This window comes from Salmo trutta, chromosome 40, assembly GCF_901001165.1.
Source record: "Salmo trutta chromosome 40, fSalTru1.1, whole genome shotgun sequence".
NCBI lineage: Eukaryota > Metazoa > Chordata > Actinopteri > Salmoniformes > Salmonidae > Salmo > Salmo trutta.
The window spans coordinates 4,584,518-4,606,287 of NC_042996.1; the positions used below are offsets into that span (position 1 = coordinate 4,584,518).

At 44.7% G+C, this 21,770-nt stretch overlaps 1 protein-coding gene and 1 pseudogene across 1 annotated transcript in view; both read left to right on the forward strand.

Moving 5' to 3' along the window:
• LOC115180584 (IQ motif and SEC7 domain-containing protein 3-like) overlaps positions 1-8,706 on the forward strand; it is a 114,849-nt gene extending 106,143 nt beyond the window's left edge. The window contains exon 3 of the mRNA XM_029742772.1: positions 8,386-8,706. Coding sequence (XP_029598632.1) covers positions 8,386-8,650 — 265 coding nt within the window. The 3' untranslated portion in view covers positions 8,651-8,706. The remainder of the gene's footprint in view (positions 1-8,385) is intronic.
• Positions 8,707-8,797: 91 nt separating this feature from the next.
• The window catches only part of LOC115180579 (IQ motif and SEC7 domain-containing protein 3-like), a 121,047-nt pseudogene continuing 108,074 nt past the window's right edge, over positions 8,798-21,770 (forward strand).

Genomic DNA, 21,770 nt, shown 5'->3' on the forward strand with positions numbered 1-21,770 from the left:
AGAGAGAGAGATAGAGAGAGAGAGAGATCATAGAGAGAGATAGAGAGAGCGAGAGAGAGAGAGAGGATAGAGAGAGAGAGGTTAGAGAGAGAGAGAGCAAGAGAGAGAGATGATAGAGAGAGAGAGAGAGGATAGAGAGAGAGAGAGAGAGCGAGAGAGAGAGAGAGAGGATAGAGAGAGAGAGAGAGAGAGAGAGCAAGAGAGAGATGATAGAGAGAGAGAGGATAGAGAGAGAGAGAGAGAGAGCGAGAGAGAGAGGATAGAGAGAGAGAGAGATAGAGCGAGAGAGAGATGATGGAGAGAGATGATAGAGAGAGAGAGATAGAGAGAGAGATGATAGAGAGAGAGAGAGAGATAGAGCGAGAGAGAGATGATAGAGAGAGCGAGAGAGAGATGATAGAGAGAGATAGATAGAGCGAGAGAGGATAGAGAGAGAGAGATGATAGAGAGAGAGATAGAGAGAGAGATGATAGAGAGAGAGAGAGATAGAGCGAGAGAGAGATGATAGAGAGAGAGAGAGATAGAGCGAGAGAGAGATGATAGAGAGAGAGAGAGAGGGAAGAGTGAGTGTCAGGCAGCAGCCAAGGCCTGGCTCTGCCCTGTCAATCACCCTGACACCTGGAACCACTCAATCTCCTTAGCCCACAGTGGAGGGAGAGAGATGGAGGGAGGGAGAGGGAGGGAAGGAGGGGGCAGGGAGCATGATGGATATGGCAGTGGAGGCTGGTGACTTGAACAATTGAGGAGGATGGGAGACCCACGGTATAGGCATGGAATCCACGGAGACGACAAAGTGTGTTTCAAAAATTGTCATAGACTAATTATTTTAACCTAACGCATTTAATAAAGACATTTATAGTACACTATTATGGGGAATGGGAATGAGAGGGCTACTTACAGTGTTGGGAAGGGATCACAGCAGTGATTGAATGAGGGTATGAGGCATGAGTTGAGGTGTTCAGAGGCTTGACTTCAGTGCAGGACAGGATTTGTCTGGGAAGACAAAAAGCAATAACACAACACATTACACAGTTAGACAAAAGACCTAAGAATGAGTTTGTCCAAGCAAAGAGTCAAATCATTGATGTGTAATAATGTGATTGTGTTTGTGTATGTGATGGACTCTACATACAGTAATGAGAGAAAATTGATAGGGGTGCTCACAGTGCTGGGAGAGAAAACATTCAATGTGCCAGTGGATGAGAGGGCACATGAGACGTGGCTTCAGTTGATGTCAGGAGAGAGTTGACGATGCTAGTGGAGTGGTCATCACCTCTTAAGTTGGGGATACCCCTTCCCGTTCGGATCCCGGGATTGCTAGACAAGATACAACGCGCGAAATTCAAAACAGAATAAATCGAATAATTTAAATTTCTCAAACAATCAACTATCTTACACCCTTTGAAAGATAAACATCTCCTTAATCTAACCACGTTGTCCGATTTCAAAAAGGCTTTACGGCGAAAGCATAAAGTTAGAACATGTTAGGACAGTACATTGAAAATAGCTGTGTGTAATGTTTTGTCAATGCAAAGACAGGCGTCACCAAAAGCAGAAAACCAGCTAAAATGATGCACTAACCTTTGACAATCTCCATCAGATGACACTCCTAGGACATTATGTTAGACAATACATGCATTTTTAGTTCTATCAAGTTCATATTTATATCCAAAAACAGCATTTTACAGTGGCGGTGAAATTCAGAAAATATTTTCCCTCAAATGCTGCCGGTGAATCAGCGCTACAATTTACAAAATTACTATTTGAAAACATTGGTAAATTATAATATTGTCATTCAAAGAATTATAGATTAACATCTCGTGAATGCAACCGCATTGCCAGATTTCAAAATAACTTTACTGGGAAATCACACTTTGCAATAAATTAGGTGCTATGCTAAGAAAAATAGGCTTGGTGATACATGTTAGCGCCATCTTGGAACCATCTAAAATCAAATATACTATTGTAAATATTCACTTACCTTTGATTATCTTCATCAGAAGGCACTTCCAGGCATCCCAGGTCCACAACAAATGTAGTTTTGTTCGAAAAAGTTAATAATTTATGTCCCAATAGCTCCTTCTTGTTAGCGCGTTCTGTAGGCTACTCAAAATGTACCGAAGCCCGCGGGACTTGTCGCCACGAAAGAGCAAAAAAAATATATTTACGTTCGTTCAAACATGTCAAACGTTGTATAGCATAGGTTTTTACGGCCTTTTTCAATCAGAACTTCAATAATATTCAAGGCGGACGATTGCATTGTCTTATAAAATGTTTCGGAAAGAAAGGGTCCCCACATGCATGCACGTCATAGTAGACATGGCCATCCGCCTATGACCAACTTTCCAGGCCTCTCGTTCGGTCAGTTTTTACAAGAGAACACTCAAACCACTTTGTAAAGACTGTTGACATCTAGTGGAAGCCTTAGGAAGTGCTAAATGAATCCTAACTCACGGTGTGTTTCATAGGCAAAGTGTTGAAGGTGATTCCACAAATCAGATTTCCACTTCCTGCATGGAATCTTCTCAGGTTTTGGCCTGCCATATGAGTTCTGTTATACTCACAGACACCATTCAAACAGTTTTAGAAACTTTAGAGTGTTTTCTATCCAAATCTACTACTAATTATATACATATTCTAGTTACTGGGCAGGAGTAGTAACCAGATTAAATCGGGTACGTTTTTTTATCCGGCCGTGCAAATACTGCCCCCTATCCCCAACAGGTTTTAATAAGGGAACAGGAGGGGACTTGGCTGTAAATACAAATAGCAGATACATTCCATTATAGGTTTGAACAACAAGTTTCTCCATGAAGTTAAACTCAGACATCTCAAAATTCACAGTCAAACATAGACTACGCATCTCGCCCACTTCACACATCAAAGTAGCCCAAGAAACGTTCCTGAATAAATTCCTGATCATCCACATACCTGACGATAACTGACAATTGCAAGCAGACTGGTGGCACCATATGTCCCTGTGTGGGGGGGCAATTTTTACCCCCTGGGGCCCAGAGTTTTTCCTTATCTGTTAACCTATTTGGGAAAACTCTGGACCCTATAAGGTATGACAGTGATTCATCAGTTGTAAAAGGTTTTATAAGGGCTATGATGGGCCAGTTTTTCTTAATCAGGTCACATGGATGAAAACCCTGCCAAACTGCAGCAACCTTATACTTATATCATATGAATTACATTTAGACAAGATTAGGAGGGAGATTCCCTCTACCCAGACACAGAGACATCAACTGATAGACAACAGAACTCACAGGGCTGAGCTTGCTTTATGCGTGTTTGCATCATGCAGGCCTATGCAGCTGTAGGCCTTATAAAACATTAACTCACATATGTCATCACCATAATATTGACTGATTCATTACAGTTAATCATTTTGGGTTGAAAACGTATTGGCAGCCTAGCCAGTCCAATTTTGAATATAAAACAAATTTGATCACATTCACATTTTCTCCTGACACACAAATGGACTATAAATACATAATGTTACCAATTAGTTACCCTGACCAGATGGACAGAGCGCATAGGCTGTATGCAGCTGCTATTATTAGTAGCCTACAGTTGATCAGACTGAAAAATCATGAATTCTTTGATCCTAATCCTATGATCGGATGGACAACATGTCAGTTCATATTGCAAAAGCTTTGATTTGTTGGAGGTCATCCTCCAGAAGTAGTCATGATTACCATGTAGGTCTATGGAAGGAGGTGAGGCCTACGAGCCTCCTAGGTTTTGTATTGAAGTCAATGCACCCAGAGGAGGACAGAAGCTAGCTGGCTACACCATGGTGATACCCCAGAGAGTGCTGTTACTATTGACCATTGCAAAACACTGTGTTTTAATCAATTATTTGGTGACATATGAATATATTTAGTATAGTTTTATCTAAAAAGGATAACTATTTTAGTTTCACAATTTTTATTTTTATGAAATTTCACTGAGGAGGATGGACCTCCCCTTCCTCCTCTGAGGAGCCTCCACTGGCATATGGAGGGAGGGAGGAAGGGGGGGTGGGAAGGAAAGGAGGGAGGGAGGGGAAGGAAGGGAAGGTGGGAAAGAGGCAAGTGGAGAGAGAGATGGTAGAGGGATTTTGCCTTCACCGCAAATACATGTCTTCTTTCCCTTTTTTAAACTTTTCTTTCACATTGTCCAAGCTGTTTATTCTGCTTTGATCATTTGACATTTTTGCGAGGGGGGCAGGGAGCATTATATATTTGGAGGAAAGAAGGGAGGGAGGGAGAGAGCTAAGAGGAGAGATGGATTATTAGGGAGAGGAAGAAGAAGTAAAGAGGTAAAGATATAGTAGTGGAGGTGAAGAGAGAGTAGAATAGTTTCATATGCAAGCAAACACCTCTGTCTCAGTGTCTCACTGTGTGCTCTTCTGTTCATCCGTAGCTGCATGGCATCGACATACCTGCCTACATTGTCTGTTTGCTCAACACCTGTCTGTCCTGTTCCCCCTGTAAACTGTATCGCCCCTGTTGTATTCACTATAGTCCCTCCATGTCCTTCCTCTGTTACCCTGTCTCTTTAGATATCAATACGCCATATCAATGATCATCAGAAGTACTTTTCTTACTCTTTGAGGGACGAACAACAGGGAACAGAGATTGGATTCGTCACGACAACAAGAGACAACAGAAAAACAGGGAAACTCTTTCTGCAAGAAAATAACTCTCCGTCTCGGGCAGGATGTATTTTTACCCCGAAAGCCCAAGCACACCTGCTGAGTGCCGAGGCGCCCAGGCTTTATTTCTCCATCCATTATTCATACGCCAGCTCCATTATGAGAACACGTCCTGTCCTTATGAAGATACTCTCTGTCTGCCTCACAAGCTGTTCAGTGAAAATGCAGAGCTGTTTGTAGAGACCTACAGTATGTGAGGAACAAAGGAAAACAGAATGGGATTTTGTTGACAATGCACTGCGCATAGATCGTGTGGGTAAAATGTGTTAGGGTGAATGCATTGGCGAGGGAAGAGGTCCGCAAACATTGGAACACTGAAGAAGTAAGCAAGTGCACTGTGCTGCATGCACCACACACACACACACACACACACACACACACACACACACACCCACACACACACGACACAACACTCTAGTCCCCCCTCACTGTGTTCTTTTTCTTCATCTCTGAGGTTTGGGGAATTAGTTCGATTTTTCCATCTTGCTTTGATGATGATGCGGCACCACAGTATGCTGTTTTTGACTGCAGCTATGTATTCGCTGCAAAGCCCTGTTTAGCACCCTCAGGGGGCATCTCCTCTTCCAGTACTCGTTTGCAGCGTTGCATATGTTTTGCTGAAATGTTCAGATTTGTTGCTCACTACGGTCACATCCACTGTCAAAGAAGAGGAAATGCGATCTCTCCAAAACATGGCCTGAATTCTAAAGATTTCAGAGACATTCAGGGGTAATTTTGCGTCACTGTTTTAATAGTGTATTAAAGAAGAGCTTTAAGCAGAGAGTGTTGTGATACCCCAGGATGGATTCCACCATTTTAAAGGACATTATACTGGACAGTAAAAGACACACACACACACACACAAAACACACACACCACACACACACACACACACACACACACACACACACACCACCACACACACACACACACACACACACACACACACATCCCTGCAGTACTGCGGAGCACCAAGGACACATGCCTTTAACACATGCCTGTGTGTGCTACCTAGCATACCAAAGTCTTTCTTCCTCACTCGCTTTCTATTTTTCTCTCTTTCTCTTGTCCTCTTTCATGTGTCCATGAAAACACACTCATGGGCCTTATCTCAAAGTGTAGAAAACCTCCTCAAGTTCTTGAAACTGTCGACCGTAGAGCTACGAAGACGAAGAACCAAACGTAGCACAGAATTCTCTCCGAAGTACCGAATCATGTGGTTCAGTTCCATTAACTTCTCTCTGAAAGAACTGAATCATGTGGTTCAGTTCCATAAACTTCTCTCTGAAAGTACTGAATCATGTGGTTCAGTTCCATTAAACTTCTCTCTGAAAGAACTGAATCATGTGGTTCAGTTCCATTAAACTTCTCTCTGAAAGTACTGAATCATGTGGTTCAGTCCATTAAACTTCTCTCTGAAAGTACCGAATCATGTGGTTCAGTTCCATTAAACTTTCTCTCTGAAAGTACCGAATCATGTGGTTCAGTTCCATTAACACTTCTCTCTGAAAGTACTGAATCATGTGGTTCAGTTCCCTTAAATTTCTCTCGTGAAAGTTACCGATTCATGTGGTTCCAGTTCCATTTAAACTCTCTCTGAAAGTACCGATTTCATGTGGTTCAGTTCCATTAAAATTTCTCTCAGAAGTTTGAAAACCGGGGGAAATGAAGGCTTGCCGTGTCATCACTCAATCATCATCTGGCCTGACGTAGATCTCAGAACACTAAGTGGCTCAGCACATCAGAATATGATAAGACTATGAAAAGCTGCCCCGATGGAGTTCACGCTTAGTCACTTTCCTTCAGAAATGTAGGCCGACCCTATTAAAAGTTTTTCTAATGAGAACAGTAACCACTTCTTTGTCTTGCATTCCCACTCCCATAGAAACGTTATGTTACATCTAAGTTATTATTTTCTCATACTTGGATTTGTGTTTTTCTATCGGAGAACAAGACGTGTTTATTGGCAGTTCCCGACAGTGGCTCGTTACTTGTTGTGGCTCACACATTGGACATTGGAGAAGCAGTAATATTTTGTAGTGGCTAGAGTGCTGTGATCAGTCTGTCAGTTCAAGAGATGTGATAGGAGATTGTCTGTCAGCAACACTGGGGTTCTGGGCTCCACTATAGGGCAGTGAGAGGCTTTATCAGGCCTGGCAATTCAGAGAGTGTGAGAGACGAGAGATTGAGGTTTAGAAAGTAAGGAGGGAGGGAGGTGTGGAGAGAGAGCGAGAGGGTACGACGAAGAAGGCGACTAATGGGAGCAAGGACAGGGTCCGAGAGCACAAGAAGGCGGGTGATGGGAGAGAGAGAGAGCGTCACTACAGACCCGTGTTCGGATCCCAGGCTGTGTCGCAGACGCCCGCGGCCTGGGAGATCTCTTGAGGCGGCACACAATTGGCCAAGCTTCATCAGCCCCACCAACAAAACCCCCCCCCCCGGGTTAGGGAGAGTTTGGCCAGTTGGGTATGGTCCTTGTCCCATCGCGCTCTGGTGACCTTGTGGCGGACTGAGTACATGCATGCTGACTTCGGTCACCAGTTGTACGGTGTTTCCTCCTACACATTGGTGCAGCTGGCTTCCAGGTTAAAGCGAGCAGTGTGTCAACAAGCAGTGCGGCTTGGCAGGGTCGTGTTTCGGAGGACGCGTAGCTCTCGACCTTCGCCTCTCCCAAGTCCATACGGGGTTTGCAGCCATGGGACAAGACTGTAACTACCAATTGGATATCACGCAATTGGGGAGAAAAATGGTTAAAAAGTACAACAACATATTTTTTAAAAGAAAGAATAGAAACATTTGAGAGAAGATGAGAGAGGAAGGGGAAGAACAGATGGTCATACAGAGACGGCCAGCAAAGGAGAGAGGGAGGGGAGGAGCAACAGAGTAAGAGAGAGCCTCATGGTCCCAGAGTATTATCAGACACTAGCCACCCTGCTGACAGCTGAGTTCCCACTCTGTCAGTCACTCCATCAAACACTGTGACAGTCCCAGAGTCCCCAACAACACAACAGTAGCTACAGTATGCTGTGGTCCTGTGTACAGTGCAATGCCCACAGCAGGTCACACTTCACGGACATCATCATTCCCTTTCTAAAGCCAACACACACACACACACGCGCTTGTACGCACACACACAATCACAGATGCTCACATGCACACGTGCTATCCCACACTTGCTAATGCAAGCACACACACGCAGGCACCATACACACACACACACACACACACATAGATACACACACACCACAGGCTGCCCCTGTGGAGACAGTCTAGGCCTGTACTTACCCTGTAGCTGCATGACTGTATCCCATGTCTGTGTGTCGCTGTCGGATTCCCCAAAGTTGTTCTTCGTGTGTCCTCATAATAGCTCCTCTGTGTGGTGTTGATGCAGTGTGTCTGTCCTCATTTGAATACTGAAACTGAAATGCACTGTGGTCGTATAGTGTCCTCTGTTCTGTGCTTGTGCTGTCTATACCGGACAGCCTCCGCTGACACACAGACAAACTGACAGACTCCTGTTCTTCTGACCCTGCACACACCTCGTATCACCAGAGACACAGAGAGAGGCTCACACAGAGGTCAAACCCGTACTACGACCCAGCCAGCCAGCCTGGAGAAGAGGTCAAAGGTCAGCCAGCAGGAAGCAGAACCCTCACTCTGCCGTTTTCTCCTCCTTTCTGCAGCGACGACCTTCCTCCAGACTCACCCTCGGGGGAGGAGGGAAAGAGGAGGGAGAAGGGGAGCCCCAGCCCCAGGTCCAACCCCAGCAGCATGAGCTCCAAGCCCAGCCCCAACCTCAACCCCAGCCTCAGCCTAAGCCCGAGGGCACGAGCGTGGGCGAAACACAGCAGGAGGTCACCCCCGCAGCCTCCTGCTCACCTAGCGGAGGGGAACTCGAGCAGGAGGAGGGAGAGCGAGGAGATAAGGCACAGGAGGAGGAGGAGATAAAGCAGAAAGAGGTGGTGGATTCGCAGCAGGAGCAGCAGCATGAGGGAGAGGCAGCAGTAGAGGCTGGTGGAGGAGGAGGAGGAGGATGGGGCAGAGGCCCGGGGGGGAGCGGCGGGGAGGAGGGCCAGCCTGCACCACACAGCTTCCCCATGAGGGTGCAGCGCAACGGGGCCTGCTCGCACTCCGCCACCTCCGACTACGAGCTCTCGCTCGACCTCAAAAACAAGCAGGTAGGGTGTGTGGGGGTGGGGGGGAACGGTGTGATATGGGCGGGGGTAGGGGAGGGGGGCTCGGCTTGGGTTGTACTGTATGTCTTGTGGTCTTTGTGGTCGTTTGTTGAGGTTCTGTCTAAGGTCAAGGCTGTTTGTTTTGTCTGTTGAGGCTGTTGTTGTTTTGGTTCACCTGGGATTGTTTGTTTGTTATGGCTGTTTTTTGTGGATTGGCCTCGGCTGGCAGTTGATTGGCATTATTTGCCTTTGAAGTTGGCTCTGCAGGTGTTCTTAGGGTGTTTTGGGTTGTTGAGTCTTGCTGTCTTCTTCATTAACATGAGTCATCATCATCATCACCACTGTCATTTTCACCTTCATAGACATAACATGGCTTTTGTCTTTTGAACAGATGTGGAACAGTGACCTTCCACTGAGGCGGGTGTGTTTGTTCTCACAGCACCTTCTTCTGCTGTGTGGCAGCTTGCTGTTTAGTGAATGGCTCACACTGTGTGTCTAAGTGTCTGGGAGGTTTTTAAATGGAAAACATTTAGTTGCTTCCCACCGACTCTTTCTCTCACTCACACAATCACACATTCTCTTGTATAAATGATGCATCGTCATGGTAACAGAATGAAGTAATATTCCTGATGGTGGTTGTGCTGCTTGCATGGACTAAACTCATGTTTTCTCTCCTGGTCTGTTTGTCTTATGTTGTTTTCACCTTAACGTCATATGTTCAGAGTTGCCATATGTCTACACTAGAAACTCTACTGTACATTTAGTAAGTGTTCAGGAAATCATCCATGTGTGATGGCCCTGCTAACATACAGAGACCCATCTCCCTGTCTGTGTCTCACATCTCATTTACATGGTGTGAGTGTGTATGTGCGCGTGGGCATCTGTATGTCAACTCCGTGTGCGTGCGTGTGCTGTGTGTGTGTGTGTGTGTGTGTGTGTGTGTTCTCATCATCCCATTCATCAGAGACGTTGGATTCATCAGACACTCATCTGCATATGAGGGGCCTTGACACTGCATATGAGGGGCCTTGACCACCCCATTCCCCATCCCGTCCACTGACCTTCAACCAGGTAACATTTCCATTACCCATCTCATCCACTGACCTTCAACCAGGTAACCTTTCCATTCCCCATCTCATCCACTGACCTTCAACCAGGTAACCTTTCCATTCCCCATCCCATCCACTGACCTTCAACCAGGTAACCTTTCCATTCCCCATCTCATCCACTGACCTTCAACCAGGTAACCTTTCCATTCCCCATCTCATCCACTGACCTTCAACCAGGTAACCTTTCCATTCCCCATCTCATCCACTGACCTTCAACCAGGTAACCTTTCCATTCCCATCTCATCCACTGACCTTCAACCAGGTAACCTTTCCATTCCCCATCTCATCCACTGACCTTCAACCAGTTAACCTTTCCATTCCCCATCTCATCCACTGACCTTCAACAAGTGAACCTTTCCATTCCCCATCTGGTCCACTGACTTTCAACCAGTTAACATTTCCATTCCCCATCTCATCATCTGACCTTCAACCAGGTAACCTTTCCATTCCCCATCTCGTCCACTGACCTTCAACAAGTTAACCTTTCCATTCCCCATCTCATCATCTGACCTTCAACCAGGTAACCTTTCCATTCCCCATCTCATCCACTGAACTTCAACAAGTTAACCTTTCCATTCCCCATCCCGCCCACTGACCTTCAACCAGGTAACCTTTCCATTCCCCATCTCGTCCACTGACCTTCAACCAGGTAACCTTTCCATTCCCATTCCGTCCACTGACCTTCAACCAGGTAAGGTAACCTTTCCATTCCCATTCCGTCCACTGACCTTCAACCAGGTAAGACAACCTTTCCATTTCCAGCTCTCACACAGATCATCAGTCACACCTCAAGACCAGAGAAAGAGAAAAAAGAGTATCTAATGTATCTATATCCACAGTTAAACGAGTCCTATATCGACATAGCCTGAAAGGCTGCTCAGCAAGGAAGAAGAAGCCACTGCTCCAAAACCGCCATAAAAAGCCAGACTATGGTTTGCAACTGCACATGGGGACAAAGATTGTACTTTTTGGAGAAATGTTTGGCCATAATGACCATCGTTATGTTTGGAGGAAAAAGGGGTGGCTTGCAAGCCGAAGAACACCATCCCAACCTTGAAGCACGGGGTGGCAGCATCATGTTTGGGGGTGCTTTGCTGCAGGAGAGGCTGGTGCACTTCACAAAATAGATGGCATCATGGAAAGGACAATTATGTGGATATATTGAAGCAACATCTCAAGACATCAGTCAGGAAGTTAAAGCTTGGTCGCAAATGGGTCTTCCAAATGGACAATGACCCCAAGCATACTTCCAAAGTTGTAGTAAAATGGCTTAATTAAGGACAACAGAGTCAAGGTATTGGAGTGGCCATCACAAAGCCCTGACCTCAATCCCATAGAACATTTGTGGGCAGAACTGAAAAATCATGTGCGAGCATGGAGGCCTACAAACCTGACTCAGTTACACCAGCTCTGTTAGGGGGAATGGGCCACAATTCACCCAACTTATTGTGGGAAGCTTGTGGAAGGCTACCCGAAACGTTTGACCCAAGTTAATCGATTTAAAGGCAATGCTACCAAATACTAATTGAGTGTATGTAAACTTCTGACCCACTGGGAATGTGATGAAAGAAATAAAAGCTGAAATAAGTAATTCTCTCTACTATTATTCGGACATTTCACATTCTTAAAATAAAGTGGTGATCCTAACTGACCTAAGACAAGGAATTCTTATTATGATTAAATGTCAGAAATTTGAAAAACTGAGTTTAAATGTATTTGACTAAGGTGTATGTAAATGTCTAACTTCAATGTATGTGCTCACGTAGAGAGTTTTCATAGGCAAAATGCCATTAGTATATTGCTCACTCTATATTTAACGTAAAGGTTTTTCAGAGCCAACATTTTGGTATTTGGCTATATAAGTATTGTATATAGTACAATCATAGTTAATCATGACCAGGACAATGGTAGTGTTCACAAAAGGCTTTTGGTGTACTCTGACATCAGTATTCCTGTCAATTAGAATCTCCTTGCTCAAGGATAAGCTGAGCCTCAATGTGATTTATACAGAATACATGTACACAGCATAGCCTGCTCTGTAGGTGGTATCGGCAGTGGAGAGCTCATTGCCAGTAAATACCATGGGTCCAATCAGTCTGTAAAATAACCTTTGGTCTAATAGCATTAGTTGTACAAGTGTCCCAGTTGATAGGCTGGTTGATGAAGGCCTCCCTCCTCTAACAGCTTTTTCCTGAGTCCCATTTGTCGAATTCCCACAATTTTGTCTCTGGGCCCTTAATTGCCTTTTTGTTCTGCGATTCCTTCTTGAGAAAGCATTGGTTCGAGCCTCATTAATCAAACTACATTTATCTCTGTAATGTTTCTCAGTGGCGGGGTGAGGGATGTTATCAGACTGCCTGTGTTCATCATAATCACACTCCAAACCTCCACCAGAGAGAGGGGATAATAATGAGCAATACATCTCACAACGCCATTATGGAAATGCGAGCTAAGTAATCCACATCAACCCACTTTTTAAGGCAGATTTTTTTGTTGAGTGGGAGAGGCACTCCTCGTCTCAAAGTTCAATATGTTTACCCGAGCGTCTTTAAACTGCTGATGCTTAAAAATGGGTGGATTAGCACATTTTATCACACCATTGGCTGGGTATGCTGAGAGCAGTGAAAACTGATCGTGTCCCGTCTTCAATACTCTAGAGATTAAATGTTTTGAGAGACGGGTCGATGGAATCCTGTCAAGTTTTTTTTATCTTCTGCCAGCTTTTTGCGTCGGTTGAACTGTCACTCTTTATGCCTTTTGAGAAGTGAACGTAGAATCTCCAACAGCTTCTCACAACAAAGTTTAATAGACCTCAAAGGGTTGAAGCCGATGCTCGACCTCAGTGCTCCAGCCACTACCACGAGCCCGTCCTCCCCAATTAAGATGCCACCAATCTCCTGTGCTTGACCTACTGTAGGTTATCACCTGACTCTCTTACGTTGTGGGCACCAAATGCATCTCCATTCCTGATAAACAGTAAGAGCTGTTCAGATTGATGCTCTAATTCTCAGAATTAGCTGTAGCCTTTTTTATGTTACAAAGCACAGTATAACGCCATAATCATGTAAAGTTGACAATTTTCCTGGTGCAAATTAACTGACCTGACATGAATGAGCTTATAATTAGGAGGTAGCATTAGTCGTGCCCTCTCAACTATGTGTTTGCTGCATGCAAATGTAATCATATGCTATTTAATCTCTGTGCCAGAACTCAATTTGAGGGTGACACTCATAAATATACATGGGTCACTAAGCTAAACGTCAATGAATACGATGAACGAACAAATTCAACTGAGGATACCTTTTTCTGAACACAAAATTCTTCAAAATCCCTGAAGTGTGTTTGGCTCATAATTGACTTCAGGCTGGGTTTGCGTACGTGTTCATTTTGTTGTCCACCTGTATCGTGACATTTGGTGAGATGAAGTGAATGGGTTGTGTGACAGACTGTGAATGCCAGCTCGTCCTTGGAGACTATTCACCCAGATGAATGCAGCCAGGGAGAAGGCCAAGAGATACCATCCATAGCACATTTCTCTGAATAGCCAGATCTGATAAGCCAGAACAAAAAATAGCACTTCAAAAAAACAGATTGTTCCCCATAGAAAGTCTGACCTTTAATATTGGAAACCATTTTCATTCCTGGCATAAACATCCCCCCGAAAACAAACTCTGAATGCTATTTCTGCAAGCCTTGGGGTATTAATATTTCAGTGGTAAAGAGGCAGAGTCCATCTCTCATACCCAGACTGGTCTTGTTTGAATTCATCAGCAGTAACTCCATACGCTCATAAAGTCAAAGGCCTGGTTGTGTGTGAATTCTGTCTGTCTTATAAACTCCACTTGGCTCTCCCTTTGACCCCCTAGTGTGTAATGTTTGGTTATAAAACCATATTATAACTCCAAAATGCCATTTGCCTCATGTTAGATCAGTGTCACCTCAGCATTTTTTAAATAAATATTTCTGGATTTTTCTTTGAAGAGTTTTCAAAACTGTTCATGGAGAGCTACCCTCCTGTAGGTTTGCACTCCGACCCCAGTTGTAACTAACCTGATTCAGCTCATCAACCAGCTAATTATTAGAATCAGGTGAGCTAGATGAGGGTTGGAGTGAAAACCTACAGGACGGTAGCTCTCCAGGAACAGGGTTGGAGTGAAAACCTACAGAACGGTAGCTTTCCAGGAACAGGGTTGGAGTGAAAATCTACAGGATGGTAGCTCTCCAGGAACAGGGTTGGAGAGCCCTGCTCTACCGAATCTCCATTGCCCCTCAGTCTACCTCTTTTAGTTCCACTACCCACCTTCCCCCTCCATCCCACCATCTCTCTCTCCTGCTCACCCAGGCTCTCAGTGTCTAATGGAGATGGCAGAGTGTATCAGAGAGATACAGGCTCAGATAAAGCTGTGATGGGACCTAAATTCTTTATGTGCCGTCCCCTACCAGCTCATTCGGAAGGCAAAACAAACAAGCCAAACTGCCGCCTTTAATCAAACGCAGCCCCCTCCCAGCTCCCGGCTCAGATCCAAGGCTACCTCTGCCTCAGACATTATTTCTGTAATTCGTTTTGACGAGTGACACCTTTCTGAGGGATGGGTTGCGGCTATTACCTTAACTCTGTTTTTTTAAGCCACCCCATTCTGTCCAGAAGAAGTCAGCAGAGTGACGAAGCTGATTTTGTCATATTGAGTGTGTACTCAAAGTTCCGTCTGACCGAACATTCCAGATAGATAAAAAGTGATGAATATTCAAGGCAAGGCCCAATATTCTCCCAACATCTCTTCCCTTTCTCACAGTGGCCTCGCTGCAGTGCAATGTAAAAGGGGATCAGATACGATGGATTTCTCAGTGTCATTTCGGTTTTTCTAAAGAGCCTTTCTAAGGGATTGGAGTTCTCCAAATGACAATGGGCCGGAGATTGCATCATGCTGCAGCCACCCCATTATCGCAAATTGCAAAGCCTAGTGTGCATTATTGCATGGCTATCTGCTTCTTCCCCACAGAAGTCTCTAGACTGCAGGTGCTTTGCTTGGGAATGCAGAGTAGCGGTTTGAAAGTCTCACGTTATCCCTGGGTGGCCCCGCAATCCCTTCTAAAACCATTCACCCAATTGGCCTTTGAGACACAGTGGGGATATTTGACGTGAATTGACTTAATCCATATATATTCCGGATCCTGTCCTCGGCTCAAGTCCTCAACTGAGCAGACATATGTCGAGAAAACCTAGTGGCAAGATGGAGAATAGCACCACATTTTCTATGTTCTCAGGAACAATTGGAGAGTTCAGCCCATAGGGATAGTGGTAAAGGGTTGACACAGTTTAATTAACTGAAGAGGGTATAACTGACCACATCCATAGGCCAGAGATTGCCACAGCCCTCACATGCAAAGGAAACTTAAGAAATATATAGAATTGATTGTTCTGTGAAGAGAGTTGGGAAAGGTTCCATGCATTTTTTTTTTTCCCTTCCCCAAATCAAATCAGAACTGCCTTTTTATCCTCACAGTCATTTATTTCCAGGCACAATTAATAGCTTTCAGGTGATTCAGTGTAGACGAGAGAGTAGAGTGCATCTCAATTGCACCCACAGATAGTGGTTCTGATTTATTTGAAGGCAATTTTGGCCACCACAGATATGAGACAGATAGTAACATCATTTTTCTCCCCTCTCTAAATATGCCTTTTTTTCTGTCAAGATCATTTACTATCAGCATCTCTTGCTGAAGACCCTGGCCGTGACCCCACTCTACTATACTGTATAATACCATGCTGCTGAAGACCGTATCTGTGACCCCACTCTACTATACTGTATAATACCATGCTGCTGGAGACCGTATCTGTGACCCCACTCTACAATACTGTATAATACCATGCTGCTGAAGACCGTATCTGTGACCCCACTCTACGATACTGTATAATACCATGCTGCTGGAGACCGTATCTGTGACCCCACTCTACGATACTGTATAATACCATGCTGCTGAAGACCGTATCTGTGACCCCACTCTACGATACTGTAAAATACCATGCTGCTGAAGACCGTATCTGTGACCCCACTCTACGATACTGTAAAATACCATGCTGCTGAAGACCGTATCTGTGACCCCACTTACTATACTGTATAATACCATGCTGCTGAAGACCGTATCTGTGACCCCACTCTACTATACTGTATAATACCATGCTGAAGACCGTATCTGTGACCCCACTCTACAATACTGTATAATACCATGCTGCTGAAGACCGTATCTGTGACCCCACTCTACGATACTGTATAATACCATGCTGCTGAAGACCGTATCTGTCACCCCCACTCTACAATACTGTATAATACCATCTGCTGCTGAAGACGTATCTGTGACACCCACTCTACTATACTGTATAATACCATGCTGCTGAAGGAACCGTATCTGTCACCCCACCTCTACGATACTGTTATAATACGCCATGCTGCTGAAGACCGTATCTGTGACCCCCACTCTACTATACTGTATAATACCATGCTGCTGAAGACTGTATCTGTCACCCCACTCTCCGAGGGTACTTCAGGGGGAGTTGCGACAGCAAAAAACATATTTCCAATTCACATATGTGGTAATACACACTTGTACCTATGACATAGGACAAATACAAGCACCCATAATATTATAATATTACCAGTGCCTTGCAAAAGTATTCACCCCCTCTGGTGTTTTTCCTATTTTGTTGCTTACAACCTGTAATTTAAATGGATTTTTATTTGGATTTCATGTGCTGGACATACACAAAATAGTCCAAATGGTGAAGTGAAATGAAGAATATAACTTGTTTTAAAAATTTTTTTTAAAAAAACGGAAAGGTTCTGCGTGCAATATGTATTCACCCCCCTTTGCTATGAAGCCCCTAAATAAGAATCTGCCACAAACCAATTTACCTTCAGAAGTCACATAATTAGTTAAAATAAGTCCACCTGTGTGTAATCTAAGTGTTCAACATGATCTGTCTGCAACACCACTAAGCAAGGAGCACCACCAGCAAGCGGCACTATGAAGACCAAGGTAGCTCTCCAACAGGTCAGGGACAAAGTTGTGGATAATTATAGATCAGGGTTCGGTTATCAAAAATATCTGAAACTCTTGAACATCCCAACGGAGCACCATAAATCCATTATAAAAATGTTTTAAAGAATATGGCACCAACAACCAACCTGCCAAGAGAGGGCCGCCCACTAAAACTCACGGGACCAGGCAAGGAGGGAATTAATCAGAGAGGCAGCAAAGAAACCAAAGATAACCCTGAAGGAGCTGCAAAGCTCTACAGCGGAGATTGGAGTATCTGTCCATAGGACCACTTTAAGCCGTACACTCCACAGAGCTGGGCTTTACGGAAGAGTGTCCAGAAAAAATAAGCAAACATGTTTGGTGTTTGCCAAAAGGCATGTGGGAGATTCCCCAAACATATGCAAGAAGTTACTCTGGTCAGATGAGATTAAAATTGAGCTTTTTGGCCATCAATGCAATGCTACGTCTGGAGCAAACCCAAAACCTCTAATTACCCCGAGAACACCATCCCCACAGTGAAGCATGGTGGTGGCAGCATCATGCTGTGAGGATGTTTTTCATCGGCAGGGACTGGGAAACTCGTCAGAATTGAAGGAATGATGGATGGCGCTAAATACAGGGAAATTCTTGAGGGAAACCTGTTTCAGTCTCCCAGAGATTTGAGACTGGGACAGAAGTTCACGTTCAACAGGACAATGACCCTAAGTATAGTGCTAATGTAACACCTCGAGTGGTTTAAGGGGAAACATTTAAATGTCTTGGAATGGCCTAGTCAAAGCCCAGACCTCAATCAATTGAGAATCTGTGGAATGAGTTAAAGATTGCTATACACCAGCGGAAAGCATCCAACTTGAAGAAGAGCTGGAGCAGTTTTTGCCATGAAGAATGGATAAAAATCCCAGTGGCTAGATGTGCCAAGTTATAGAGACATACCCCAAGAGACTTGCAGCTGTAATTGCTGCAGAAGGTGGCTCTACAAAGTATTGACTCTGGGGGGGTGAATAGTTATGTATGCTCAAGTTTTCAGTTTTTGTTGTCTTTTTTCTGAATTTGTTTCACAATAAAAATATTTTGAATCTTCAAAGTGGTAGGCATGTTGTGTAAATCAAATGTGCGCCCCCCAAAAATCTATTTTAATTCCAGGTTGTAAGGCAACAAAAAGGAAAAATTCCAAGGGGGTGAATACTTCGCATGCAAACTGATATACACTGCTCAAAAAATAAAGGGAACACTAAACTAACACATCCTAGATCTGAATGAATGAAATAATCTTATTAAATACTTTTTTCTTTACATAGTTGAATGTGCTGACAACAAAATCACACAAAAATAATCAATGGAAATCCAATTTATCAAACCATGGAGGTCTGGATTTGGAGTCACACTCAAAATTAAAGTGGAAAACCACCCTACAGGCTGATCCACTTTGATGTAATGTCCTTAAACAAGTTAAAATTGATGCTCAGTAGTGTGTGGTGGGCCTCTACGTGCCTGTATGACCTCCCTACAACGCCTGGGCATGCTCCTGATGAGGTGGCGGATGGTCTCCTGAGGGATCTCCTCCCAGACCTGGACTAAAGCATCCGCCAACTCCTGGACAAGTCTGTGGTGCAACGTGGCGTTGGTGGATGGAAGCGAGACATGATGTCCCAGATGTGCTCAATTGGATTCAGGTCTGGGAAACGTGCGGGCCAGTCCATAGCATCAATGCCTTCCTCTTGCAGGAACTGCTGACACACTCCAGCCACATGAGGTCTAGCATTGTCTTGCATTAGGAGGAACCCAGGGCCAACCGCACCAGCATATGGTCTCACAAGGGGTCTGAGGATCTCATCTCGGTACCTAATGGCAGTCAGGCTACCTCTGGCGAGCACATGGAGGGCTGTGCGGCCCCTCCAAAGAAATGCACACCCCACACCATGACTGAGCCCACCGCCAAACCGGTCATGCTGGAGGATGTGCAGGCAGCAGAATCATACCCACGGCGTCTCCAGACTCTGTCACGTCTGTTCACATGTGCTCAGTGTGAACCTGCTTTATCTGTGAAGAGCACAGGGCGCCAGTGGCGATTTGCCAATCTTGGTGTTCTCTGGCAAATGCCAAACGTCTGCATGGTGTTGGGCTGTAAGCACAACCCCACCTGTGGATGTCGGGGCCCTCATACCACCCTCATGGAGTATGTTTTCTGACCGTTTGAGCAGACACATGCACATTTGGGGCCTGCTGGAGGGTCATTTTGGCAGGGCTCTGGCAGTGCTTCCTCCTGCTCCTCCTTGCACAAAGGCGGAAGGGTAGCGGTCCTGCCTGCTGCTGGGTTGTGCCCTCCTACGGCCTCCTCCCGTCTCCTGATGTACCTGGCCTGTCTCCTGGTAGCGCCCTCCATGCTCTGTACACTACACTGACAGACACAGCAAACCTTCTTGCCAACAGCTCGCATTGATGTGCCATCCTGGTGAGCTGCACTACCTGAGCCACTTGTGTAGGTTGTAGACTTCGTCTCATGCTCCCACTAGCGTGAAAGCACCGCCAGCATTCAAAGGACCCAAAACATCAGCCATGAAGATAGGAACTGAGAAGTGGTCTGTGGTCACCACCTGCAGAACCACTCCTTTATTGGGGGTGTCTTTGCTAATGCCTATAATTTCCACCTGTTGTCTATTCCATTTGCACAACAGCATGTGAAATGTATTGTCAATCAGTGTTGCTTCCTAAGGGACAGTTTGATTCACCAGAAGGGTGATTGACTTGGAGTTACATTGTGTTGTTTACAGGTTCCCTTTTATTTTTTGTGAGCAGTGTATATATAATAGAATGTGTGCCAACCTAAAACAGACACAATTTTTATTATTAAATTGATAATACCTATCACATAATGCCTCCTTCATACAGGCACCTTTCATTTGTCATTTCATTTCTCCTTCATATTCTACCCTCTTACCCTCTTCTAACTCATTCCCTCATTCTGTTTCCCTCTCTCTTTTTACCTCCCTCTCTCTCTTTAACTCCCTCTCTCTTTACCTCCCTCTCTCTCTTTACCTCCCTCTCTCTTTACCTCTCTCTCTCTTTACCTCTCTCTTTACTTCCCTCTCTTTACCTCCCTCTCTCTTTACCTCCCTCTCTCTCTTTACCTCCCTCTCTCTCTTTACCTCCCTCTCTCTCTTTACCTCCCTCTCTCTTTACCTCTCTCTTTACTTCCCTCTCTCTACCACCCTCTCTCTCTTTCCCTCTCTTTACCTCCCTCTCTCTTTACCTCCCTCTCTCTCTTTACCTCCCTCTCTCATTACTCTCTCTCTCTTTACCTCTCTCTTTACTTCCCTCTCTTTACCTCCCTCTCTCTTTACCTCCCTCTCTCTCTTTACCTCCCTCTCTCTCTTTACCTCTCTCTCTCTTACCTCTCTCTTACTTCCCTCTCTTTACCTCCCTCTCTCTCTTTACCTCCCTTTCTCTTTACTTCTCTCTTTACTTCCCTCTCTTTACCTCCCTCTCTCTCTTTACCTCCCTTCTCTTTACTTCTCTCTTTACTTCCCTCTCTTTACCTCCCTCTCTCTCTTTACCTCTCTCTTTACTTCTCTCTTTACCTCCCTCTCTCTCTTACCGTATCTTTACTTCCTCTCTTAGCGCCCTCTCTCTTTACCTCCCTCTCTCTCTTGACCTCCCTCTCTTTGTCACGTTCGTCGTAGGAATGGGACCAAAACGCAGCGGGAATGTGAATGCTCATCTTAACTTATTTGAACACTACACAAAACAAGAAAAAATGAACGACAGCTAGACAGTTTGCAGGCAAACCACAGCAGTGCAAAAACAACTTCCCACAAAAGAGGTGGAAAAAGGGCTACCTAAGTATGGCTCCCATCAAAAAACAATGTACAGCTGTCCCTGATTGAGAGCCATACCAGGCCAAACAAAGAAATACACAACATAGAAAGAACATAGAAATACAAAACATAGAACAATACCCAAAAACCCTGACAACACAAAACAAACACACCCTGCCACGCCCTGACCAAACTACAATTAAATAACCCCTTATACTGGTCAGGACGTGACACTCTTTCAACTCTGATATTGATATCTGTGCACCATGGAGCTGGAAAGGGTGAATATTGAAAGTGTAAAAACTGTTATTATAAGGCAGCCTCTCTTCCGTGCGGATTGATCCCGCTGTACACTAAAAGGATTGTGGGTCTCGTAGGTGCCACATGTGCGGCATCTTGTCACCCACCATTACTTTTCTTTGCTCTGAGTAAATGTTCAGTGTCCATATTTTTCCTCTCTAATGACATTTTTTTGTGTGAGGAGTGTTAAATTGTCCGTCCATTTTTGTGACCTTAACGTTTACATGTTCAGGTTCATGTCCATTTACATTAGATCCTATCAATGTCATTGTGTTTCAAAGGTCGTCATGGTCCCTCTTGTCATTTGGAGTAACTGCAGCCTGATTTGAGTGGAAAATATCAGATTCATTAGTCCATTGTATTTTTGGCAATTTAGAGAAGAGGTATTCAGGGCATGTTTGTAAATGTGGATGCTGGTGTGTAGACGGCATGTTGTTCATCTTGAGGGAGAACCAGTGCTAAGTGGTATTATGTATGTGCTTTGTATTTCTGTGTCTCCCTGCTTTTATCTCCAACTCCTCTGCCTACAGCCAAATCCCCTCTTCATGTCATAGAATGTTTTGTAACCCAACTGCCTTGTACTGTTAACTGCTGCATGTAGCGTTCAAATATCCAAGCAGCTCAGTTCACT